The following is a 26,753-nucleotide window of genomic DNA, read 5'->3' on the forward strand; positions in this document are numbered from 1 at the left end:
TACTCGAGCAACAAATGTACCATATAGGAAATACAGCAGCTGTCAGTCACATGACCTGTCTATTATGTGTATGTGTGAGCTAATATATACTGCCAGGGGGAGGGCTTCCTGTTGGCTGGGGATTTATCAGGCTGCTAATTTAGCTTACAAATACTGAGGTAAAAATACTGACCAAATAGCGTGTGAACGCGGTCTAATACAGGAGGAGATGACATACAGATATATACTATATACAGGGGAGATGACATACAGATATATATTATATACAGGAGAGATGACACACAGGTATATACTACATACAGGAGGAGATGACACACAGGTATATACTATATACAGGAGGAGATGACATACAGGTATATACTATATACAGGAGGAGATGACATACAGGTATATACTATATACAGGAGGAGATGACAAACTGGTATATACTATATACAAGGGAGATGACATACAGGTGCATACTATATACAGGGGAGATGACACACAGGTATATACTATATACAGGGGAGATGACACACACATATATACTATATACAGGGGAGATGACACACAGGTATACACTATATACAGGAGGAGATGACATACAGGTATATACTATATACAGGAAGAGATGACACACTGGTATATACTATATACAAGGGAGATGACATACAGGTATATTCTATATAATTGTCTAAGGGTTTTTCCGTCTGTCTGTCTGTCTGTCTTTCTGTCTGTCTGTCCTGGAAATCCCGCGTCTCTGATTGGTCGAGGCCGCCAGGCCTCGACCAATCAGAAACCGGCACAGCATCGACGTAGAAATCCCGCGTCTCTGATTGGTCGAGGCCGCCAGGCCTCGACCAATCAGCGACGGGCACAGCGACGATGATGTCATAAAGGACGTAGACATCCCGCGTCTGATTGGTCGAGGCCTGGCGGCCTCGACCAATCAGCAACGGGCACAGCGACGATGATGTCATAATGGTTGCCATGGCGACGATGATGTCATAAAGGTTGCCTCGACCAATCAGCGACGGGCACAGTCTGCCGCGAATTCTGGAATCATCATTGTCCATACACTATGGGGACATGCATATTCTAGAATACCCGATGCGTTAGAATCGGGCCACAGTCTAGTATTCTATATACAGGGGAGATGACACACAGGTATATACTATATACAGGGGAGATGACACACAGGTATATACTATATACAGGGGAGATGACACACAGGTATATACTACTGTATATACAGGAGTAGATGACACACAGGTATATACTATATGCAGGAGGAGATGACACACAGGCATATACGATATACAGAGGAGATGACACACACATTTATACTATATACAGGGGAGATGACACACAGGTATATACTATATACAGGAGGAGATGACATACATGTATATACTATATACAGGAGGAGATGACACACACATATACAGTATACTATATACAGGGGAGATGACACACAGGTATATACTATATAAAGGGGAGATGACACACAGGTATATACTATATACAGGAGTAGATGACACACAGGTATATACTATATGCAGGAGGAGATGACACACAGGTATATACTACATACAGGAGGAGATGACACACAGGTATATACTATATACAGGAGGAGATGACATACAGGTATATACTATATACAGGAGGAGATGACATACAGGTATATACTATATACAGGAGGAGATGACAAACTGGTATATACTATATACAAGGGAGATGACATACAGGTGCATACTATATACAAAGGAGATGACACACAGGTATATACTATATACAGGGGAGATGACACACAGGTATATACTATATACAGGGGAGATGACACACAGGTATACAATATATACTGAAGGAGATGACATACAGGTATATACTATATGCAGGAGGAGATGACACACAGGTATATACTATATACAGGGGAGATGACACACACATATATACTATATACAGGGGAGATGACACACAGCTATACACTATATACAGGAGGAGATGACATACAGGTATATACTATATACAGGAAGAGATGACACACTGGTATATACTATATACAAGGGAGATGACATACAGGTATATTCTATATACAGGGGAGATGACACACAGGTATATACTATATACAGGGGAGATGACACACAGGTATACACTATATACAGGAGGAGATGACATACAGGTATATAGTATATGCAGGAGGAGATGACACACAGGTATATACTATATACAGGGGAGATGACACACACATATATACTATATACAGGGGAGATGACACACAGGTATACACTATATACAGGAGGAGATGACATACAGGTATATACTATATACAGGAAGAGATGACACACTGGTATATACTATATACAAGTGAGATGACATACAGGTATATTCTATATACAGGGGAGATGACACACAGGTATATACTATATACCGGGGAAATGACACACAGGTATATACTATATACAGGGGAGATGACACACAGGTATACAGGTCCTTCTCAAAAAATTAGCATATAGTGTTAAATTTCATTATTTACCATAATGTAATGATTACAATTAAACTTTCATATATTATAGATTCATTATCCACCAACTGAAATTTGTCAGGTCTTTTATTGTTTTAATACTGATGATTTTGGCATACAACTCCTGATAACCCAAAAAACCTGTCTCAATAAATTAGCATATTTCACCCATCCAATCAAATAAAAGTGTTTTTTAATAACAAACAAAAAAAACAACAAATAATAATGTTCAGTTATGCACTCAGTACTTGGTCGGGAATCCTTTGGCAGAAATGACTGCTTCAATGCGGCGTGGCATGGAGGCAATCAGCCTGTGACACTGTTGAGATGTTATGGAGGCCCAGGATGCTTCAATAGCGGCCTTAAGCTCATCCAGAGTGTTGGGTCTTGCGTCTCTCAACTTTCTCTTCACAATATCCCACAGATTCTCTATGGGGTTCAGGTCAGGAGAGTTGGCAGGCCAATTGAGCACAGTAATACCATGGTCAGTAAACCATTTACCAGTGGTTTTGGCACTGTGAGCAGGTGCCAGGTCGTGCTGAAAAATGAAATCTTCATCTCCATAAAGCATTTCAGCCAATGGAAGCATGAAGTGCTCCAAAATCTCCTGATAGCTAGCTGCATTGACCCTGCCCTTGATGAAACACAGTGGACCAACACCAGCAGCTGACATGGCACCCCACACCATCACTGACTGTGGGTACTTGACACTGGACTTCAGGCATTTTGGCATTTCCTTCTCCCCAGTCTTCCTCCAGACTCTGGCACCTTGATTTCCGAATGACATGCAAAATTTGCTTTCATCAGAAAAAAGTACTTGGGACCACTTAGCAACAGTCCAGTGCTGCTTCTCTGTAGCCCAGGTCAGGCGCCTCTGCCGCTGTTTATGGTTCAAAAGTGGCTTTACCTGGGGAATGCGGCACCTGTAGCCCATTTCCTGCACACGCCTGTGCACGGTGGCTCTGGATGTTTCCACACCAGACTCAGTCCACTGCTTCCTCAGGTTCCCCAAGGTCTGGAATCGGTCCTTCTCCACAATCTTCCTCAGGGTCCGGTCTCCTCTTCTCGTTGTACAGCGTTTTCTGCCACATTGTTTCCTTCCAACAGACTTACCATTGAGGTGCCTTGATACAGCACTCTGGGAACAGCCTATTTGTTGAGAAATTTCTTTCTGGGTCTTACCCTCTTGCTTGAGGGTGTCAATGATGGCCTTCTTGACATCTGTCAGGTCGCTAGTCTTACCCATGATGGGGGTTTTGAGTAATGAACCAGGCAGGGAGTTTATAAAAGCCTCAGGTATCTTTTGCATGTGTTTAGAGTTAATAGTTGATTCAGAAGATTAGGGTAATAGGTCGTTTAGAGAACCTTTTCTTGATATGCTAATTTATTGAGACAGGTTTTTTGGGTTATCAGGAGTTGTATGCCAAAATCATCAGTATTAAAACAATAAAAGACCTGACAAATTTCAGTTGGTGGATAATGAATCTATAATATATGAAAGTTTAATTGTAATCATTACATTATGGTAAATAATGAAATTTAACACTATATGCTAATTTTTTGAGAAGGACCTGTATACTACTGTATATACAGGAGTAGATGACACACAGGTATATACTATATGCAGGAGGAGATGACACACAGGCATATACGATATACAGAGGAGATGACACACACATATATACTATATACAGGGGAGATGACACACAGGTATATACTATATACAGGAGGAGATGACATACATGTATATACTATATACAGGAGGAGATGACACACACATATACAGTATACTATATACAGGGGAGATGACACACAGGTATATACTATATACAGGGGAGATGACACACAGGTATATACTATATACAGGAGTAGATGACACACAGGTATATACTATATGCAGGAGGAGATGACACACAGTTATATACTATATACAGGGGAGATGGCACACACATATATACTATATACAGGGGAGATGACACACAGGTATATGCTATATACAGGGGAGATGACACACAGGTATATACTACTGTATATACAGGAGTAGATGACACACAGGTATATACTATATACAGGAGGAGATGACACACACATATACAGTATACTATATACAGGGGAGATGACACACAGGTATATACTATATACAGGGGAGATGACACACAGGTATATACTATATACAGGAGTAGATGACACACAGGTATATACTATATGCAGGAGGAGATGACACACAGTTATATACTATATACAGGGGAGATGGCACACACATATATACTATATACAGGGGAGATGACACACAGGTATATGCTATATACAGGGGAGATGACACACAGGTATATACTACTGTATATACAGGAGTAGATGACACACAGGTATATACTATATGCAGGAGGAGATGACACACAGGCATATACGATATACAGAGGAGATGACACACACATATATACTATATACAGGGGAGATGACACACAGGTATATACTATATACAGGAGGAGATGACATACAGGTATATACTATATAATGAGGAGATGACACATAGGTATATAGAGGAGGAGATGACATACAGCAGGTATATACTATATACAGGGGAGATGACATACAGGTATATACTATATACAGGAGATGACATACAGGTATATACTATATATAGGAGGAGATGACATACAGGTATATAGTAAATACAGAAGAGATGACATACAGGTAGGGCAGCACGGTGGCGCAGTGGTTAGCACTGCAGCCTTGCTGCGCTGGGGTCCTGGGTTCTAATCCCACCCAGGACAACATCTGCAAAGAGTTTGTATGTTCTCTCCGTGTTTGTGTGGGTTTCCTCCGGGCACTCCGGTTTCCTCCCACATTCCAAAGACATACTGATAGGGATTCTAGATTGTGAGCCCCATAAGGGACAGTGATGATAATGTGTACAAAACTGTAAAGCGCTGCGGAATATGTTAGCGCTATATAAAAATAAAGATTATTATTATATACTTTATGCAGGAGGAGATGACACATAGGTATATACAATATACAGGAGCAGATGACATACGCAGGTATATACTATTTACAGGGGAGATGACATACAGGTATATATTATATACAGGAGATGACATTCAGGTGTATACTATATAAAAGGGAGATGACAAATATGTATATACTGAGGGGAAAATGAGAGGTGTGAGGTGAAAATGAAAAGGTGTGAGTGCAAAATGAGAGGAGTGAGGGAAAATAGTGGAGTGATCGGAAAATGACAGATGTGAGGTCGAAATGACAAGTGTTAGGGGGGAATGAGAGGAGTGAGGGGGAAAATGAGAGGTGTAAGGGAGAAAATGAGAGATGTGAGGGGGAAAATGAGACGCGTGATGGGAAAATAAGAGAAGTGAGGTGCTATAACTAACCACAGATATTTACTATGCCCAGGCAACGCTGGGCTCTTCTTCAGCTAGTATAGTATAATTCAGGTAGTAGTATGAGTGAATATGATATTAATAAATAGTTAGCTACCCACATTACAAGTCATTAGGAGACTATATAGTAAGTAATATTATATACCCACATAGCACAAGAGGTACAAACCACAAGGGAGATGGTGAAGTTGTGCCTCACCTGACGTGCGTTTTGCAGAAATTGCTTCATCCAGCATTGGTGTGATATAAGAATGCTGGGTATTTAAATGGGAATCAGCCAATGAAAACAGGCAACTTATTTATTAAACACCTGTGTGCTGAATAATAATGCCGCCTATAGCGTGTTTAGCCAATTTATACTCACTTAGGCTCTGAGCGCAGTGAAACCCACCATGTAAGCGAAATGATAACTGTGATGGAAGGGGCGGGTCAATGCGTCAAAGCTCGGGTAAAAAAAGTACTTATATTAGATGGGATGGGTGAACCAGGCCAATGGAAAACTAGCAAAAATGCGTCACAGATCACATGACACAAGGTAGTCACATGATAGCTTTTATGTATAGAGAACACGTGCCTTTATGCAATGGTATCAATCAATAAAAAGGGGGCCGGATATAGTGATGTCACCACGATTCGAACCATCATTGCTCATGTGACATATAACCAAGTCAATGTCACATGAGCAATGACGGTATTGACGACGTCACTATATCCAGCCCATTTTTAGTGTTTCTGATAAATTGTGCATATAAGCTCCAATATATGGATTGTGAATATAGGTGTTAGGATACAAATACATACATACAAACACAATCTCCTCGCCGGAAGTGCCAGCATTCTAGGGGCTTATTTCAGCCGGGTCCCTGAACATAATCTTACATGACCACACAGGCGCAAAGCACATAACTTAGAAAGATACTAGCGCATGGCCGTGCGGCCATGCGAGCCTTAAATAGTTGCAGCACGTACAGGACCTTCCTAGAAGGACCAATGAGAAGCTGTTACAGAGCCTGAGCACCTACAGGACCTTCCTGGAGGACCAATGGATTTAGCTGCAGTATCTGAACATGTAACCCTCAATCTCCACTGAGAGATCTTACTCTGGGCATGCTCAGAACGAGAAAAGCAGGACTTAGTCCTAGAAGCGTCTGCTCGCCGCTGCCCAGCACTGACTTCAATGGCAGAAGCAGGAAAAGCAGCAGTAGCTCTTTGTACAGAGTCAGACCTAGCGAGACGCTGGGACTGACGTCTCTGCTGAGCAGGCTCCACTGCGGCAGGAGAATGGGAGATTGCAGCGGAGATGGCCCGAGATTCCCCCTGTGCAGAGGCGGGAACTCAACCCCTAACAATAGGTGTTCATACATGATCGAACATGTAAAGTCTCATGATCCTCAAAAAGCCACAGCCTCCTTTGTCTTCTTCTTTTCTCACTGGATCTTTCATATCTTCCCTTTCACTAATCCATAGCAATGAAGCTTGTAAAACATAGAATTAGTCTTCAAAGCTAGCCAAGGCCATTAGAACTATGTTCCCCATAAAAAGAGATATTTTCTATGCAGTTAAAAGCCCTCCTTTTCTATATCGTTTTGGTTAAAATGCATCAGGACTGAGAAGAGATTTGCATTTGTTTGAATTAGTGATGGTTTGATGCAGGGGAATTAAAATATATAATTAGTTTTCTGTGTCTAGTCATTATTTTCTGTGTGTGGAGAAGTAAAATCATTTTCTATGACAATTATTTTAGATAAAGGGTTCTCCAGTTCTCGAAAATTCATAGTATATTCATAAAGGGGTGGTTTCAAGTTTGAAAGTGATCTCCTGTCCAAAGGATAGGGGATAACTTTCTCATTGATGGAGGTTCATTCATGATGGCAATTAGGATAGGCCACTCATTTTCTGGAGTTTGAAAACCCCTTTAAGTGGGAACAAATGGAACATGGCCCATCTCACAAATACTGGGTGATACAGGACTCCAGCTCTTTGAGCCTCATATACGTGTGCATTAATGAAAGAGTTAAACCTAAATCACAGAATAAATAAGGAAATAATTATGCAATTTCATTTGTATCTAACAGAACAGTGTTTATAGAGAAATCTATTATTCATTTCCTGCTTAAGTGTTTTTGCCTTGAAGACAAATTCCAGAAAAATAATAACATCCAATAAAGAAACTATGTACAATACTACTTTTTTTTCTATGTGGGAGCCAAGATCTAAGCTGATCCACAGAACTGAACAGTTAAGTGATCAAGGAGGTTTCCTGTATACACAACGGTACTATTCCCTACGGTACAGGGAAAAAAAAAAAGCTCAAAGACGCAGAAATGTGACAATTTGTGATCCCTGACATCAGTAAGATCGCTGACTCCCAGAGTTAATCTATACATTTGTTATAGAGGTGCACAAATTAATGAGAAATTAAAATTATAACAGTAGCAGGAGATTACTTTGCAGTAAATCATTATCACTTTTGTTGAAAGACTTCTAGGATCAATATATCAAGACTTGTGTTGTTCATTATATTCTTATTATGATGGGGCATTGTAAAGTGACTGCCTTCACGAGGCCAAAAGTTTGGACACACCTTCTCATTTAAAGATTTTCTGTATTTTCATGACTATGAAAATTGTACATTCACACTGAAGGCATAAAGCGGTCATGGAGGTGAATAGGCTTGGAGGGTGAAGTGTTTAAAGGGGTTGTCTGATGAATACAAGTTATCCATATGTCCCATCCATAGGATAGGTAATTACATGTGGATCGCTGAAGGTCTGGTCACTGGGACCGCTCCGACTAGCAGAATACGGCACTTTTATTCACAGTGCACATAGTCGAAAGCCACTATTTTCCCTTTGGGGCTGCCAAGCGCTGCACTCGGCTTTTTCCAGTATCCCCAAGTAAAATTAATGGAACTACGATCAAACCACTGTTCTATTTAGTAACGTGAATAATATAGTTCAAAGTCAGAGATAAAAATTCCTCAATCTGCCAATCAGGGTGGGTCCCATTGGCCGGAGTCCCACTGATTAGTAAGTTATTAATTATCCTGAGGATTCACTGGACAACCACTTTTAATCACTTTTTGCTTTTTTCTCAATGTTTCTTGCAGCAAGCACCAATGGATGACATCGCAAATTGATTGTTAATCATTTAATACCATTTACATGTTGCAACTTTAAGAGGGTTCATACAAAGGACAGTTTGTTCAATCATTTGAAAAAAAAAACATTATACTACACAGGTGAACATGCTGCCGACCAACAGTGATTTTTCATTCAGCATAAAAGATGCAATCAGCAATAATCAATTGTATTTTTGCTGCCTTGTATACACTGATGATCGGGAACGATTGTTCACGACCACCAGTGTTTTTACGGCGATGATCAGGAACATTCGTTCCTACATTCGGGCAATCATCGCCCCTTTGTTAAAGGCCCATTACATCCCTGACATCTTGTAGGACTCACTCTTTGTTCTTTCTCCACCCTTTGTTCTATCGTTTCTTTTGCTGGTTGCCTCATAAGATACCTGTTCATTGACTCTCCATTTTTCAGCCATTCAAATGTCTCATTAGAAAATGTCCTATTCTCAAATCAGGTTTTTGTGTTAAATATTTTTTTTTTTTCATATCATGATCTTTATTAAAAAAAAGCAAAATTAGATATCTTGCAACTTTTATACTAGTTACTGGAGTTATTTTAGACTCATACCTCCTGTCCTTTCAGGAAGAGTTTATAGCCATTTCCTTATTGTTCCAATGCATGTAAGTTACCACCTCTATACACAGCTGTTAACACGGGATCCCACAAATCACAATAGTTCAACAACTCGCCTTGCTCCCCATTCCTTCATCTTCACACCCACTCATTAGATGCTTCAATACAAAAGATAGGTACAGTCTGCGAATGTACGTACATGAAGATTTCTTAAAGGGAATCTGTCACCACATTTTTCGCATATAAGCTGTGGCCACCACCATTAGGGGCTTATCTACAGCATTCTGTAATGCTGTAAATAAGCCCCGGTTTTAACCTGAAAGATAAGAAAAACAAGTTAGATTATACTCACCCAGGTGATTTTCAAAGTACAAGGGCATAAGAACAGGTGCTTTATAATTTACTACTTTTAAAAACATTATAAAAAACATCAAATTATATGGTGTTGATTGTAAGAATACATGCATGTATTGGCACCAACAGCTAGTAAACATACTAAGTTCTGCTGAATAATAAGCGATAAAACGAATGTTAAAATAATGTGTTATCAGGGCTGCCACTAGAAATTTCGGGGCCCCATACTGGCAAAATTTTCGGGGCCCCCTTGAAACTCCGCCCAGGCTCCACCCCAGCCCCGCCTCCAGGCTCCACCCCACGAACTGTCCACAGTCCCACCACTCTCTCTTGGAAAATCTCCACTTCTCACCTATCACACATTGACAGTTCCCATCACCAGATCACACATATAGCCGGCAGCTTTTGTTTTGGCCAAAAGATTTTTTAAGCCGCCACCACAACAAGGTAGACACTTTTGGCCGGGCCCTACTCTACTGTAACCTACTAAATATTTGTTAAAATATGCAATACAATTTAGGTATATTTTTATTTATTTTTCAATTTTTAAAATGACCTATAATACTACATACAAGGAACAAATACCACAACACTATGACCAGATGACATATTACCACCACAGTGATCGAATAATATAAAATACAAGGAACAAATACCGCTACACCATGACCAGACCACATATTACCTCCACATCATGACCAGACCACATATTACCAACAATGACTGAATACTACAATACTGATCAGTAATACAAAAAAACCCCACAATACTATCACCATCAGTGCCATTATGCACAGGAGATCTGTAATTAGTAAGCAGTGTCTGTGTACAGGTAATACAGTGATCACTGGTGACATTACACACAGGAGCTCTGTATATAATGTATAGATAATACAGTGATCACTGGTGACATTGTACACAGGACCTCTGTATATAGTATACAGTGTATAGTGTAAGTGTATAGGTAACACTGACTCACCAGTGACGTCTCTAGGTGAAGTCCTTCATCTTTCATCCAGCACAGACCGCCATCACTTTATCCAGCCAGAACTCGTCTCTGCAGGAAATAAAACAGTTATCTCGAGTTCCGCTTGTAGAACACATTACTTAATTTTCCCAACTTCTACATTACACCACATGAAGAAGGCAACATAGTATCACTCTACACAGTAACAGAACCGCCCCCCCATTTAAAACAGTATACTCAAAAAATAAAATAAATACATCACTGCAATAATAATATCCCTTAATTAGCCCCTATGGTAATATTCGCCATCCTGGCCACCGTGTGTCTCATTTCAGGCTCCAGCCATATGTTCTCTCATCCTGCCCTCATGAGTATCCATTCTACCCCATATGATCTCCCCATCCTGCCCCATCTGTCTCCATCGTATCCATCCTGCCCCATCTGTTTCCAATCCTGCACCATCTCTGTCCAGCACTCTGCCCCATCTCTGTCCAGCACTCTGCCCCGTGTCCAGCTTTCTGCCCCCCATGTGTCCAGCTTTCTGCCCCCCATGTGTCCAGCTTTCTGCCCCGCCCCCCCTGTCCAGCTTTCTGCCCCCCCCGTGTCCAGCTTTCTGCCCCCCCCGTGTCCAGCTTTCTGCCCCCCCCGTGTCCAGCTTTCTGCCCCCCCCCCCGTGTCCAGCTTTCTGCCCCCCCCGTGTCCAGCTTTACTGCCCCCTCCGTGTCCAGATTTACTGCCCCCTCTGTGTCCAGATTTACTGCCCCCTCTGTGTCCAGCCTTCTGCCCCCCGTGTCCAGCCTTCTGCCCCCCGTGTCCAGCTTTACTGCCCTTCTGTGTCCAACTTTCTGCCCCCCCCCGTGTCCAGCTTTCTGCCCCCCCCGTGTCCAGCTTTACTGCCCCCTCTGTGTCCAGATTTACTGCCCCGTGTCCAGATTTACTGCCCCCTCTGTGTCCAGATTTACTGCCCCCTCTGTGTCCAGATTTACTGCCCCCTCTGTGTCCAGATTTACTGCCCCCTCTGTGTCCAGATTTACTGCCCCCTCTGTGTCCAGATTTACTGCCCCCTCTGTGTCCAGATTTACTGCCCCCTCTGTGTCCAGATTTACTGCCCCCTCTGTGTCCAGATTTACTGCCCCCTCTGTGTCCAGATTTACTGCCCCCTCTGTGTCCAGATTTACTGCCCCCTCTGTGTCCAGATTTACTGCCCCCTCTGTGTCCAGATTTACTGCCCCCTCTGTGTCCAGATTTACTGCCCCCTCTGTGTCCAGATTTACTGCCCCCTCTGTGTCCAGATTTACTGCCCCGTGTCCAGATTTACTGCCCCGTGTCCAGATTTACTGCCCCGTGTCCAGATTTACTGCCCCCTCTGTGTCCAGATTTACTGCCCCCTCTGTGTCCAGATTTACTGCCCCCTCTGTGTCCAGATTTACTGCCCCCTCTGTGTCCAGATTTACTGCCCCCTCTGTGTCCAGATTTACTGCCCCCTCTGTGTCCAGATTTACTGCCCCCTCTGTGTCCAGATTTACTGCCCCCTCTGTGTCCAGCCTTCTGCCCCCCCTGTGTCCAGCTTTACTGCCCCCCTGTGTCCAGCCTTCTGCCCCCCGTGTCCAGCCTTCTGCCCCCCGTGTCCAGCTTTACTGCCCTTCTGTGTCCAGCGGCCTTCTGCCCCCCCCCCGTGTCCAGCTTTACTGCCCCCGTGTCCAGCGGCCTTCTGCCCCCTCTGTGTCCAGCTGCCTTCTGCCCCCTCTGTGTCCAGCTGCCTTCTGCCCCCTCTGTGTCCAGCTGCCTTCTGCCCCCTCTGTGTCCAGCTGCCTTCAGCCCGCTCTGTGTCCAGCTGCCTTCTGCCCCGTGTCCAGCTGCCTTCTGCCCCGTGTCCAGCTGCCTTCTGCCCCCCTGTGTCCAGCTGCCTTCTGCCCCCTCTGTGTCCAGCTGCCTTCTGCCCCATCTGTGTCCAGCTGCCTTCTGCCCCCCGTGTCCAGCTGCCTTCTGCCCCCTCTGTGTCCAGCTGCCTTCTGCCCCCCTGTGTCCAGCTGCCTTCTGCCCCCTCTGTGTCCAGCTGCCTTCTGCCCCCCTGTGTCCAGCTTTACTGCCCCCCTGTGTCCAGCTGCCTTCTGCCCCCTCTGTGTCCAGCTGCCTTCTGCCCCCCTGTGTCCAGCTGCCTTCTGCCCCCGTGTCCAGCTGCCTTCTGCCTCCTCTGTGTCCAGCTGCCTTCTGCCCCATCGGTGTCCAGCTGCCTTCTGCCCCCCTGTGTCCAGCTGCCTTCTGCCCCCTCTGTGTCCAGCTGCCTTCTGCCCCCTCTGTGTCCAGCTGCCTTCTGCCCCCCTGTGTCCAGCTTTACTGCCCCCCTGTGTCCAGCTGCCTTCTGCCCCCGTGTCCAGCTGCCTTCTGCCCCCGTGTCCAGCTGCCTTCTGCCCCCTCTGTGTCCAGCGGCCTTCTGCCCCCTCTGTGTCCAGCTGCCTTCTGCCCCCTCTGTGTCCAGCCTTCTGCCCAAACCCCCCCCCCCCGATCGCCGCTCTCCGCTCTCCGCTCTCCGCTCTCCGCTCTTAATAGAAAAAAAAAAAAGTTCTACTTACCTGCCGCGCTCCTCTCTCCACGCAGCTGCACTGTGCACTCGCCGGCGACTGACAATGACGTCAGACGCCGGCGACCTGCACGCTGCGGCTGGCGGCTGTTAACTATTGACGTGCGGGCGCGGGCCCGCATGTCAATAGCGTACAGCTGCAGCGCCGGCCGCCGCTAAGGGCCCGGTTCAGCCTGCGGCTGCCGGTAGGGGCCCGGTGAGCAGGTAAGAGGGGGCCCGATGCGGGCCCCCTCTGCTCACCGGGCCCCTTACGCCAGTCACGGCTGTAATGCCCTGATGGCGGCCCTGTGTGTTATCATTAATATTGAGCAGAATTACAGTCTCTCATGTGGCCCCTCAGGAAAACGAATTACCCACCACAGCACTAGATGTAACATTATTTTAAACAAACACTTAGTACTATTATGTGTTTAGTTTTTGGATAATTAGTACCGCATAGGGAAATTTTGTCATTAATCAGAGGACTACCGTAATTAAAAAAAAAACCGTAATTATGAAAGGATTAATATATTGTGCTACATATTTGCTTTTTTATTATTTGCAACAAATTTTTCTGACCATTGTGATGCCCAAGCTGTCTAAGGAAGAGCAGTGCTGAGATGTCATACTGGAAATCTGTATTCCACGCAAATAAGACTCTAACAGTACGAGCCGGAATCTAATAACCTATTATCACTGACACATTATAGAGCTCTGCAATTATAACCCTGTACTAATTGGTACTTATACACACACCAATGAAGACTGACACTAGCTAACCTTATTATGGAGACCTGTTAGGCCATAACTGTCTCATAAAATGCAACTGCAATTAACCCTTTGATGGTAATTTTTTGTGTGTTTTGCCCCCTTTAATTTATATCTTTCTGTTGTAGAACAGAGGTCAGTTGCTTAAAATTCTGTGCCTCATGTGTAACCCCTGTGGTTCCACTTAATTTATGGTTTCATAATAACGTTTTCATAAGGCCAGCATACAGCACAAAGGAAATGGGAGAAGTGGCAGTATAGTGCACTGCTAATGATCTGCTTTGACATTGATATTCAACCTCTCCACCAGGGTTATTATTACATATTAGTAGAATATATAGTAACCATATTATTTTGATGGTCCTCATCTTATGAATGTAATAATTAATGTGCTCTCAATCATTATATTTGTTCTCTCTGCTCTGTTTATGTGGATAGGACACTCATTGGATGCACAGCATATTTAAAGGGATTTTTATTTATTGATTACTTGCCCTTAGAATAAGTCATCAACATATAACTGAGACTATCTAATAACCATAACCCTCACCAATGGAACTGTGCCGTTAGATTGGTTGAACGCCAAGTGCAAAACTCCAACTAATCTGATATTGATGACCTATTCCTAGGATAGGTAACCAATGTCATAAGCCTCCACAATTCTTTAAAAGAGGACCTGTCACTTGCTCAAAAAAGTGAAATGTGTGCTCTCTTCTGACTCTGACTCTCTTTTCTGTTTTGTGCCCCATCACTCCATTGGAGAGATATTCATATTTGTTGTTTTGGAGGACAGCATCTGAAATCTTTGTTTTGCAGGCCAACTGGGTGTCTCTTCAGAGTCTTCTCTGCATGTGTGAGCTTTCATCTCTCACTCCCAGAGATTACCAATCACATCTCGGCAGTGTCTAGCAGTCTCTGATGCTGCTGAGCTGTGATTGGCAGCATCTGGAAGGGAGGAATGGAAGTGTATTCGCACAGAGAAGACTCTGAAGAAACTCCCAGTTGGTTTGGACAGAAGTTTCACATATTGTGCTCTAAAAGCAACAAATGTGAATATCTCTGGCTTGAAGCAGTGAAAGATGGAAAAGAGCTGCAGAATCATGGGGTCTCAGAGATTTCTTTTTACAAGGTATTCAATTCAATTTTTCAAAGAAAGTGACAGGTCCTGTTATGACCTGGTGGTTAGGAGCACCCGGAATGACCTGATAGTTAAAACTCATACAGGACGAGCTCTGGGATGTGGGAGCTCTGCTGACCGCAAGCCCTAATCCTATCACACACACTAAAAATAGCCGTGGAGCGCTCCTGACGCTCCCTAGGTGCCTCGTCACAGCCTAAGGACTAGCTAGCCCTAGAGATAGAAAATAAAGCCTACCTTGCCTCAGAGAAATTCCCCAAAGGTAAAGGAAGCCCCCCACATATATTGACTGTGAGTAAAGATGGAAGTCACAAACGCAGAGATGAAACAGGTTTCAGCAAAAAGAGGCCAGACTTACTAAATAGACAGAGGATAGGAAAGGTAACTTTGCGATCAGCACAAAAACCTACAAAAGACCACGCAGAGTGTGCAAAAAAGACCTCCGCACCAACTCACGGTGCGGAGGGGCCACCCTGCATCCCAGAGCTTCCAGCTAGCAAGGCAAAATCATGATAACCAGCTGGACAAGAAAACAATGAACAAATAATGACTATCAGGAACTTAGCTTCAGCAGGAGAAGGCAGGTCACCAGAGAGATCCAGAAGCGAACTGAACCAATGCAAAAACATTGACAGCTGGCGTGGATTAACGATCTGAGAGGAGTTAAATAGAGCAGCCAACCAAAGGATAACCCACGTCACCTGTGTAAGGAACCTCAGAAGCAGCAGCTTCACTCATAGCCACCAGAGGGAGCCCATAGACAGAACTCGTCGTAGTACCATTCACGACCAAAGGAGGGAGTTTGACAACAGAATTCACAACATGGTCCTCATTAAATGTCAAAATGCAAGTGGCTAGCACACTCCAAAAGTGTTGTGATGCAAAGTGGGGGTTTTATTTACATACAGTATTCACAAACGTTTCGGTCGTTACTGGACCTTCATCAGTGTGCTAATATACTAGTATGCTTAGAGAAGCCCCGAGTAGCAAAGTTAGATTGCATCAATAAGAAGCCTGAAGACATATAGGTCGCGGGGGTAGGCACAAGCCGCAGAGATACAATGGTGTGTCACAAGTGACACTAACTGCTGGATGGAGCAGGAGCCACGCGGAATGTACTGCCAGTATGGGCTGCAAAATAGTGCGCATGAGGTAGAAACAAGCTACTGATATAGGGTAGTGTGTCACGGACTGACACTATCTGCGGAATGAAGCAGGAGGCACGTGGTATGTACCGCCAGTATGGGCTGCAAAATAGTGCTCAAGGGGTAGGCACAAACTGCTGAATGAAGCAGGGGCCAGTCTGGGCTGCAAGAATAGTACGCACTATCCGCCTCATCAGCAACAGGAAGCACGCGGTGTCCACCGCAAGTGCAGGCTGCACTGATGAAGGTCCAGTAACGACCGAAACGTTTGTGAATACTGTATGTAAATAAAACCCCCACTTTTCATCACAACACTTTTGGAGTGTGCTAGTCACTTGCATTTTTCATAAAGGCTTGTGAACCTATGACCGTGCACCTCCTCCTTTTGGCTGTGCTGAACATTTTCTATATAACTCATTAAATGTCAGACTTTCTTACTCTGTGCCGAGGATAATTTTTCTGCACGTATTTTTTCTTTACTTCTGGAGTTTGATCTTGTTGAGTTTATTATTGCCTATAAAAATAAATCACATTTAGTATTACTACGAAACTGTGTTTCTAGGGTAATAACTTGCTGTGTCCATATTCCAGGAAACTTTAAGATGGACAATCTCTGTGCTCCCTGGTATAGTCTTTTATAACCATATGGTTGCCAGCGCTAGTTCTAGTTGACACAGAGGATCCACATATTGTGTCCAATACTTATTATCGAAGTACAACAGGGAGATATAGTCAATATATTTACTTGTCAAATGTGCAGTATACTCTTTATTACTGTTTCTCAGTCATGGTAAGCCATGTACACACTACACAAATAACTTCAAATTGTTTCCCAAGACAAGCTCATTGTATACTAAAGATTGCTTGATCCAAGACTACTTGGTTGAGAACTGTTCACTAATCCCTCCTTAGGCACACACCTACCCATGCACGATTAGCCATACATGCTCTCAATATGGAGATGGGAGTTAAGTCTATTGTTCACAAAGGATAACTGGACAACCAGCAACTATCTCTCCAACACACATCCTGCACAGGAGTACTCCCCTGGCAAAGGCTTATCTCAGGTAGAAGAAAATGGTCAGCGGTTTGAAATCAGGCATAATCGATCCTTTTCTCTCCCAACATGAACTGTCGAGGTAGTGTTGGTAGGACACTGTACAAATTAGACTGTTGAACAATCCTGTACAGGGGCCTTAAACCTCTACTAGACACTTCTGGCGGTGGAGTATATTCCATAAAACCAAACAGATTGGTCTTTGTTCCCTGATCATCTGCCAATGGAGGAAAAGTTAAGTTAATTTATTTTTACTCACTTATATAGCTCCATTAATTGCACAGCGCTTTTTGGACATCATCATTACTGTCCCCATTGGGGCTTACAATCTAAATTTCCTACCAGTATGTTTTTGGAGTATAGGTGGAAACCTAAGCAAACACGGGGAGAACATACAAACTTATGCAGATGTGTGGGATTTAAATCCAGGATCCAAAGTAACAGTGCTAACCACTGAGCCATCATGCTGCCCAATGTAATGTGCTTTGCCACTTTTACATACACTAAGCTCCAATATAGGCCCAGTTTGTAGGATATGAGAGAACCGGGTTGGGAGGAGTTGAAAATCTGTTCGACATTATTCTAAGCCCACTAGTGAATATTCTCTCTAAATAAATAAGATATGATTTTGTTTTGCAATATATTTGTATTTGTTTTGCTCATCCACAATTTTCCAACTACCCTTTACAACATATCCAAGAAACAACCTAATTTCTAATGTCTACCAATATGGACAACTAAATGGGACAGTAATGTGAAGTAACAACAACGTGTGTCCGGTGCACTATAAATCCACCTCCACTTATCACAGCTCTCCTGGTTTATGAGATGAGAGATTTCGATGCAGACTAGTCTGCACTGGATGTATTTTTCCGACTGCTGTAAACATTAACATTTAGCAGCACACAAGAGGTTTGTAAGTGAGCCAAACTATCGTAAAGAAGGACATAGAGGAATAAAACTAGGCTAAGAATAACTCCAGCAGCCGGTCTTCGTACTCGGCACAGTAAATAGTGTAGGCAGGGGGCAGGTCAGTGTTTAACCTGCCAATAGGTGTGAACCTATAAGACAGAATCGTAAAATAAACACACAACTTACACCTTCTAGCTAAATAACAGACATTAGTGGAAATTACCAGTACCAAAATAGCACTGTTTATATGTCAAATGGAAAGGTTAGAGAAGGTGAGCAAAAAACAGAAGACAGAAATCATTCCTTGAGGAATGTTTGCTACTCATGTTCAACACACACATCCTATAATTCGCAAACATAATCACCAACAGAGAGACACTGAAAATCACAGTATCTCCTGTGGGAAATGTTACTTCTATCAACTCATGTCTTAAACACTTCTCACCGGGACAAGTGAAACTTATTTTTATTCAGTAGCTATAGACGGAGCAGAGTTCATCACGATGAATATCTCACCTTGACTCAAAATGTTTTTGTAATGAAGCTAAGTGCCTTGACGTATTTATGGCTAAACTACTGCAAAGCTTTTACATTATACATAGCCAGGTTTTACCTTTACCCTTTCTGCTGAAAAAAGAAGAAAAACATTTCTCCTACTATTGCATTTTTATGATTATTTTTTTTACTTATGTAGGATTTTAAAATTCTGTCAAAGTTACATACCGGTACTTGCAAATGTCATTGCAGATGTTGTCCATGTTGGGTTTTGAACTCAGGAGGCTACAGTGCTAACCTTTAGTATAACAATACTAAGGTTTGATCATTTGTAAACTTTATTAGCTGCAGAGTAATACATATTAATATTTAATATTTTGTCTACAGATATAATAGTTTTTTTTGCTTTATATTTACAACATATGTTTTAATGTGACTTTTATCTCTTCTAATAGCTCCATGTGGTGGACATCTGACTTCTCCAAGTGGGATGATTCTGTCTCCTGGTTGGCCTGGGTTCTACAAGGACTCCTTGAATTGTGTGTGGGTTCTTGAAGCACAACCTGGATACCCCATAAAAATCACATTTGATAAGTAAGTTAATGTAAGACATCCTCTGCCTGACCAAAGGAAGACCCATTTCATTTCAATAAGCAAGTATTATATTTTGAAGGTATATTCAAAGTGCATTCATAAACATGTCTCCATGTATTTAATGTTCATCTACTTTAAAGTAGACCATCATATGGTAAGATCATATACGTTGAGTGAAAGCGTTTTAAATTTGATTTAAGAATAATCTAGATGAAGCAATTTTAATAATCTTTAAAATATTATCCTGCAATAAAATGGAGCAAGATGCCCTCAAAGAATAGAGTGAGATGAGATGTGGTAATTTTTTTATTGGAAAACTCACTCACATACATAATAAGGGTATAAAGAACCCACAAGACAAATATGGGATGAATAGAAAAAAGGGGGAAAAACGCCCAGGCCCCACGGGTCTTTACAAAAAAAAACCTCTCAAAACAAATATGTAATAACACAGAGCGCAAAATAAATCAGTGTATGCGTTTCAAAAGAGTACAAATGCTACCCAAAGATATAAGCAGTTCCATATGAAGAGATGGTTTGTAAATTAGCAAGTGTACATCTTCTTAATATTGGATATAAAGTACCGCTCATAGTACAGTAAGAGAGTGATGCTTACCCACGTGGGAGAGAGGGGATGTGAGAAGCTTTGTGTGCCGTAGCCCTGAAGCGCGTTTCGCGTGATGGGCTTCCTCGGGGGGACTTTGAAATATACTTTGTAAATGAAATCTGAAAGAAAAACTTTCAAAAACATTCTAGATTTCCCCCTATGTTGTTTTTGAAGAAAATCCATATTCAGTGTCACAGATATCGATTACGACTTTCTAAGTGTGGCTTTGGAACCTACACAGGGTATGCGCTCCTGGCTGGATCCAATGCGCAGTGCTGAGCACTGACAGATGAATCTTTGCTGCGCTGTCGAGGACACAAATGTATATTGTCGATGTGCAGGTGGAAGTATCCAGAAGGCATTATTGATGAATAGTGAATTTTATTGTCAATGTGTTTTGAAGTTCACATACTTCTTCATCAGGACAAACCACATTCACACATTGTGGTTTGTATTGATGAAGAAGTATGTGAGGTTTGAAATGCGTTGACAACTTGACAATAAAAAACTCTGTTCCTCATTACTGCCTCCTGGACACTTCCACTTGTACACCGGTAATATCCATTGCTATCCTCGGCAGTGGAGCAAAGATCCACTTCTCCACTGGATATCCCTTCTTATATCTGCAGCAGCTGTTTTTCTGAATTCTTAAAGTGTTGTGGCTAACACAACCACACCAGGTAAGCACATCGCTGTACTCCTATTTTTCCCACTGCTCACCAGATAAGACTCTGTATTCCACTAATGTTTTTCTAGTGTCTCCTTGCAGCTTTTATTTGTCGGCACACCGCTCATTCTGTTTTGTCCGCTGGTCCCTGTATGCTGAGTAACATCGCCACTTTTCGGCACAGTGCTCCAGCTATGTAAGCTGTTCGTTCTTGGCACACAGCTCCTCTGCCCTGTCAGCTGAGTGTCCTGTGTGCTCAGTAACATTGGCACTTCTCAGTATATAGCACACAGACACACAGGATAATCAACAGAAAGAGCTCAGTTACATCGGCAGTCCTCTTTCTACCCTATCAGCTTGTTCCTGTGTGCTGGTTCTGAGGCACATTATCTGGAGCTTTCATCAGTCACAGGCAAAATAGGAGTCAGCAGCTGACAGAACACTGGGAAGTGCCAGTATCACTGAGCATACAGGAACCAGCTCACGGGGCAGGAGGAGTGGTGTGGTTAACACTGAGGGGCTGTGTGCCAACAACTAAGAGCCCACAGTGCTCGTGTAGTGTGTGACTAATGTAAAGTGATGATGTACTGACATAGAGTGCTTTGGATCCAGCTAGGAACACGCACGCTATTAAGGCTCCACTCCCACCCTAAGAAAGTTGTATTTAGCGTTTCTGGAAATAAATACAGATTCAGAAAAAGCACAGGGAGAAATCTTCTAAAAAGTTTTCTTTCAGATTTCATTTTAAAAGTGCATTTAAAAGATTAATAAAATCGCTTGCTCTACATTATTATTACATTAAGATTAAAACGACAGTTACGTTAAGTATCTTAGTCCACTACGAGCAATCTAGCACATGGACACCCAACCAGGAGTGTTAACATTTCCAAAAATTATTGGCAGACAATACCAAAGTGGCATCAATTTCACCACAGTAGAAATAGTATAGTAAGAAACCAACAGGTCTTTCACTATGCCAAATCCAGCAGATGGACTCCAATCCAAGAGTATTCACATTTAAACAAATGATGGCCTTACAAAACAAAAGTGGCATCAATTTCACCACATTAGAAATAGTATAATAGGAACCGACAGGTCTTGCACTATGCCCAGTCCAGCAGATGGACACCCAACCAGGAGTGTTCACATTTCTGAAAATTGTTGGCAGACACCACAAAAATGGCATCAATTTCACCATTGTATAGATAGTATAATATGGACCTACAGGTTTTCCACTATGTGCAATCCAGCAAATGAACATCCAACCTGGAGTTTTCATATTTTAAAAAATGAGGACCTGACACCACCAAAGTGGAATAACTGTCATGAGAATAGAAATAGTATAATTGGGACCGACACGTCTTCCACTACAGCTAACCCAGCAGATGTAGACCAACCATGACTGTCCACATTTCCACAAATTTGTGTTAACATCATCAGCAGCAGCCACAGTAGGCACAAGAAGCCACACTAAAGATATCACAGAGTGCAGTTATGTGACATTAATACATTACAGTAAAAAATGCAATATCACCTAGTCTGTACAGTCTGCAATTGGGGTGCAAAAGTCCTTGGAGATCCATGACTTGTTCATCTTGATGAAAGTTAGGCAGTCTACACTTTCAGGGGACAGCAGGCTGCGCTTATTCATCAAGACACCACCAGCACCGCTGAAGACACATTCTGAGAGAATACTGGATGCCGGTCACGATAAAACCTCCAAGGCGCGTGAGGCGAGCTCAGGCCACTCATCCATTTGAAAGGGTCCAAATCCTCCCTGATGGCATTGATATTCAGTTCTAGATACTCCTGTACCATCCTTTCCATTCCTTCACCACATGTAAGACTTGGATTCCGTTGTGCTGGTGCACGAGCTGGTCTAAAAAAAGTGTCAAAGGGCTTGCAGAAAATGCTTCTTCTACTTACACTGCTGCTGCTGCTAATGTTTTGGCTTTGACAAATTGACGTGCCGGAAGTTGGAAGTCTAGAGCTGCGATGCGAACTGTGTGCTTCACTGCTGTCTTGGGGAAAAGAACTCTTAAGGTTGTGTAAAAGCGTGTTTCGATACTCCAGCAATCATGGGTCTCTTTCCAGGGCGGGAAGCATTTGATTTTATAACGTGAATCTAACAGAGTGGCAACCCAGTAGTCAGCAGTATTCCTAATCATAACTATACTTGGATCATGTTGCAGCAATAAGGCACTCATGTTATTATTTTATTATTATTATTTAATTATATAGCACCATTGATTCCATGGTGCTTTACATGAGAAAGGGTTGCATACAAATTGCAGATATCACTTACAGTAAGCAAACTAACAATTACAGACTGATACAGAGGGGCGAGGACCCTGCCCTTGTGGGCATACATTCTACAGGATGGCGGGAAAGGAGACAGTAGGTTGAGGGTTGCATGAGCTCTGGTGTTGGTGAGGCGGTAGCTCCAGTAGTGGTGAGGAGGCAGCGGGGTAATCTGTAAGCTTTCCTGAAGAGATGGGTTTTCAGGTTCTGTCTGAAGGATCCAAATGTAGTTGATAGTCGAACATGTTGGGGCAAAGAATTCCAGAGGATGAGGGATATTCTGGAGAAGTCTTGGAGGCAGTTGGGAGAGGAGCAAATAAGTGTGGAGGAGAGAAGGAGGTCTTGGGAGGACTGGAGATTATGTGAGGGAAGATATCGGGAGATTAGTTCAGAGATGTATGGAGGAGACAGGTTATGGATGGCTTTGTAGGTCAGTATTAGTAGTTTGAACTGGATACATTGAGGGAATGGGAGCCAGTGAAGAGATTTGCAGAGGGGGAAGCGGAGGAGTAGCGAGGAGTAAGGTGAAATAGTCGGGCAGCAGAGTTAAGGATGGACTGGGGAGGTGCAAGCGTGTTAGCAAGGAGGCCACAGAAAAGGATGTTGCAGTAGTTGATGTGGAAGATGATGAGGGCATGCACAAGCATTTTAGTAGATTGACGGTTAAGGAAAGGATGGATTCTGGAGATATTTTTGAGCTGGAGGTGGTATGGAAATTTGGTTTGGATAAATCTATCCCTGTGTGTGCTGCGGCCGTTCCCAATAAGATTGAGTATCTTATCTAGAATGGCCTGTACACCATTGTGACAGAAAAACATTCCATCAATACTGATGATTTATTGTACATACTGTACATGGATTTATAATTGCATATAGAAAGGAGGTGGTTAGGGGTGGTTAGTTAATTACCATATTGTCTAGCTCCTCTGTTATTGGTTTTCTAAATATATATGGAATAATGTGATTAATGCACATATGAATGCTGATGAAGCAACTAAAATGTAGCTTTCACATTTATCCTGCTATTCAGCAGGATTCTTAGACATTAGTTCAAGACATCTGGCCTAAGTTCCAATTTTTGGGTGTCTGGAAAGTACCGAGGAACCATCTGGCCTAGCTCATGTGGTCAAGTTGAGCAATTGATTATAAACTAGCTGAGTATATAAATATATTTGCATTTATATGAGTATATACAGGTCCTTCTAAAAAAATTAGCATATAGTGTTAAATTTCATTATTTACCATAATGTAATGATTACAATTAAACTTTCATATATTATAGATTCATTATCCACCAACTGAAATTTGTCAGGTCTTTTATTGTTTTAATACTGATGATTTTGGCATACAACTCCTGATAACCCAAAAAACCTGTCTCAATAAATTAGCATATCAAGAAAAGGTTCTCTAAACGACCTATTACCCTAATCTTCTGAATCAACTAATTAACTCTAAACACATGCAAAAGATACCTGAGGCTTTTATAAACTCCCTGCCTGGTTCATTACTCAAAACCCCCATCATGGGTAAGACTAGCGACCTGACAGATGTCAAGAAGGCCATCATTGACACCCTCAAGCAAGAGGGTAAGACCCAGAAAGAAATTTCTCAACAAATAGGCTGTTCCCAGAGTGCTGTATCAAGGCACCTCAATGGTAAGTCTGTTGGAAGGAAACAATGTGGCAGAAAATGCTGTACAACGAGAAGAGGAGACCGGACCCTGAGGAAGATTGTGGAGAAGGACCGATTCCAGACCTTGGGGAACCTGAGGAAGCAGTGGTCTGAGTCTGGTGTGGAAACATCCAGAGCCACCGTGCACAGGCATGTGCAGGAAATGGGCTACAGGTGCCGCATTCCCCAGGTAAAGCCACTTTTGAACCATAAACAGCGGCAGAGGCGCCTGACCTGGGCTACAGAGAAGCAGCACTGGACTGTTGCTAAGTGGTCCCAAGTACTTTATTCTGATGAAAGCAAATTTTGCATGTCATTCGGAAATCAAGGTGCCAGAGTCTGGAGGAAGACTGGGGAGAAGGAAATGCCAAAATGCCTGAAGTCCAGTGTCAAGTACCCACAGTCAGTGATGGTGTGGGGTGCCATGTCAGCTGCTGGTGTTGGTCCACTGTGTTTCATTAAGGGCAGGGTCAATGCAGCTAGCTATCAGGAGATTTTGGAGCACTTCATGCTTCCATCGGCTGAAATGCTTTATGGAGGTGAAGATTTCATTTTTCAGCATGACCTGGCACCTGCTCACAGTGCCAAAACCACTGGTAAATGGTTTACTGACCATGGTATTACTGTGCTCAATTGGCCTGCCAACTCTCCTGACCTGAACCCCATAGAGAATCTGTGGGATATTGTGAAGAGAAAGTTGAGAGACGCAAGACCCAACACTCTGGATGAGCTTAAGGCCGCTATTGAAGCATCCTGGGCCTCCATAACATCTCAGCAGTGTCACAGGCTGATTGCCTCCATGCCACGCCGCATTGAAGCAGTCATTTCTGCCAAAGGATTCCCGACCAAGTATTGAGTGCATAACTGAACATTATTATTTGTTGGTTTTTTTGTTTGTTATTAAAAAACACTTTTATTTGATTGGATGGGTGAAATATGCTAATTTATTGAGACAGGTTTTTTGGGTTATCAGGAGTTGTATGCCAAAATCATCAGTATTAAAACAATAAAAGACCTGACAAATTTCAGTTGGTGGATAATGAATCTATAATATATGAAAGTTTAATTATAATCATTACATTATGGTAAATAATGAAATTTAACACTATATGCTAATTTTTTGAGAAGGACCTGTATGATTATAAAGGAGTATACATGCAAGTGAGATCTACATGATATATATATTTCCATCACAATCCCCCCTTAGATATCACTTGCCCTAATCCTAGCCTCCTGTCTCAAAGCGCTGCAACTCTTTTATGCTGCCGGTGAGCTGACGCATGCTTAGCACATACACCCCCCTCCATACAGACTTTTCGCAAATGGGCGGTCAGGAGATCTGTTCCTAACGGGTGTTCGTTGCAATCAGTCTCTTAGTCAACAGCATGTGTAGTGAGCGGTGGGTATTCTTTATCAGGTAGGTCACCTATTCAGTCAGGCAGGGCATCCACAACATCATTCTGGCTTGGGTGTCATACTCTGGTAGGGGAGCTTTCTTGCAATGCGATGAGTGGATCCAAGTCGGTCTTCCCTCCAGCTTCACAGAGGTTGGTGTCATCAGCGGCACTTGGAGAGGACCATCAAATCTGGGATCGAGTGGTGTTCTCCTTACAAACTTTTTTCACCAACACCCAGTCTCCTGGCTTCAAGGAGTGGGTACCAGACACTGAATCTGGATCTGGCAATGAAGAATAAACTCGAGAATGGATGTTAGCAAGTTTCTTGGTGAGTTCAATTACATAAGCAGACAAAGTATCATATTGCATAATCAGCTGCTGAGGGAAAGAATACCCCTAACCTGGGACTAGACCCAAACAAAATTTCATATGGTGACAGCTTTTCTGGGCCTCTAGGAGTGTGCCTAACACTAAATAGTGTGATTAGGAGTGTCTCCTGCCATGGT

At 42.8% G+C, this 26,753-nt stretch overlaps 1 protein-coding gene across 1 annotated transcript in view; it reads left to right on the forward strand.

The window, feature by feature from the left end:
* Positions 1-26,753, forward strand: part of CSMD2 (CUB and Sushi multiple domains 2) — a 1,686,610-nt gene that overhangs the window by 1,326,533 nt on the left and 333,324 nt on the right. Inside the window, exon 16 of the mRNA XM_069756979.1 lies at positions 19,466-19,604. Within this exon, the coding sequence (XP_069613080.1) occupies positions 19,466-19,604 (139 nt within the window). The remainder of the gene's footprint in view (positions 1-19,465; positions 19,605-26,753) is intronic.

This window comes from Ranitomeya imitator, chromosome 3 (assembly GCF_032444005.1).
Source record: "Ranitomeya imitator isolate aRanImi1 chromosome 3, aRanImi1.pri, whole genome shotgun sequence".
Taxonomy (NCBI): Eukaryota; Metazoa; Chordata; class Amphibia; order Anura; family Dendrobatidae; genus Ranitomeya; species Ranitomeya imitator.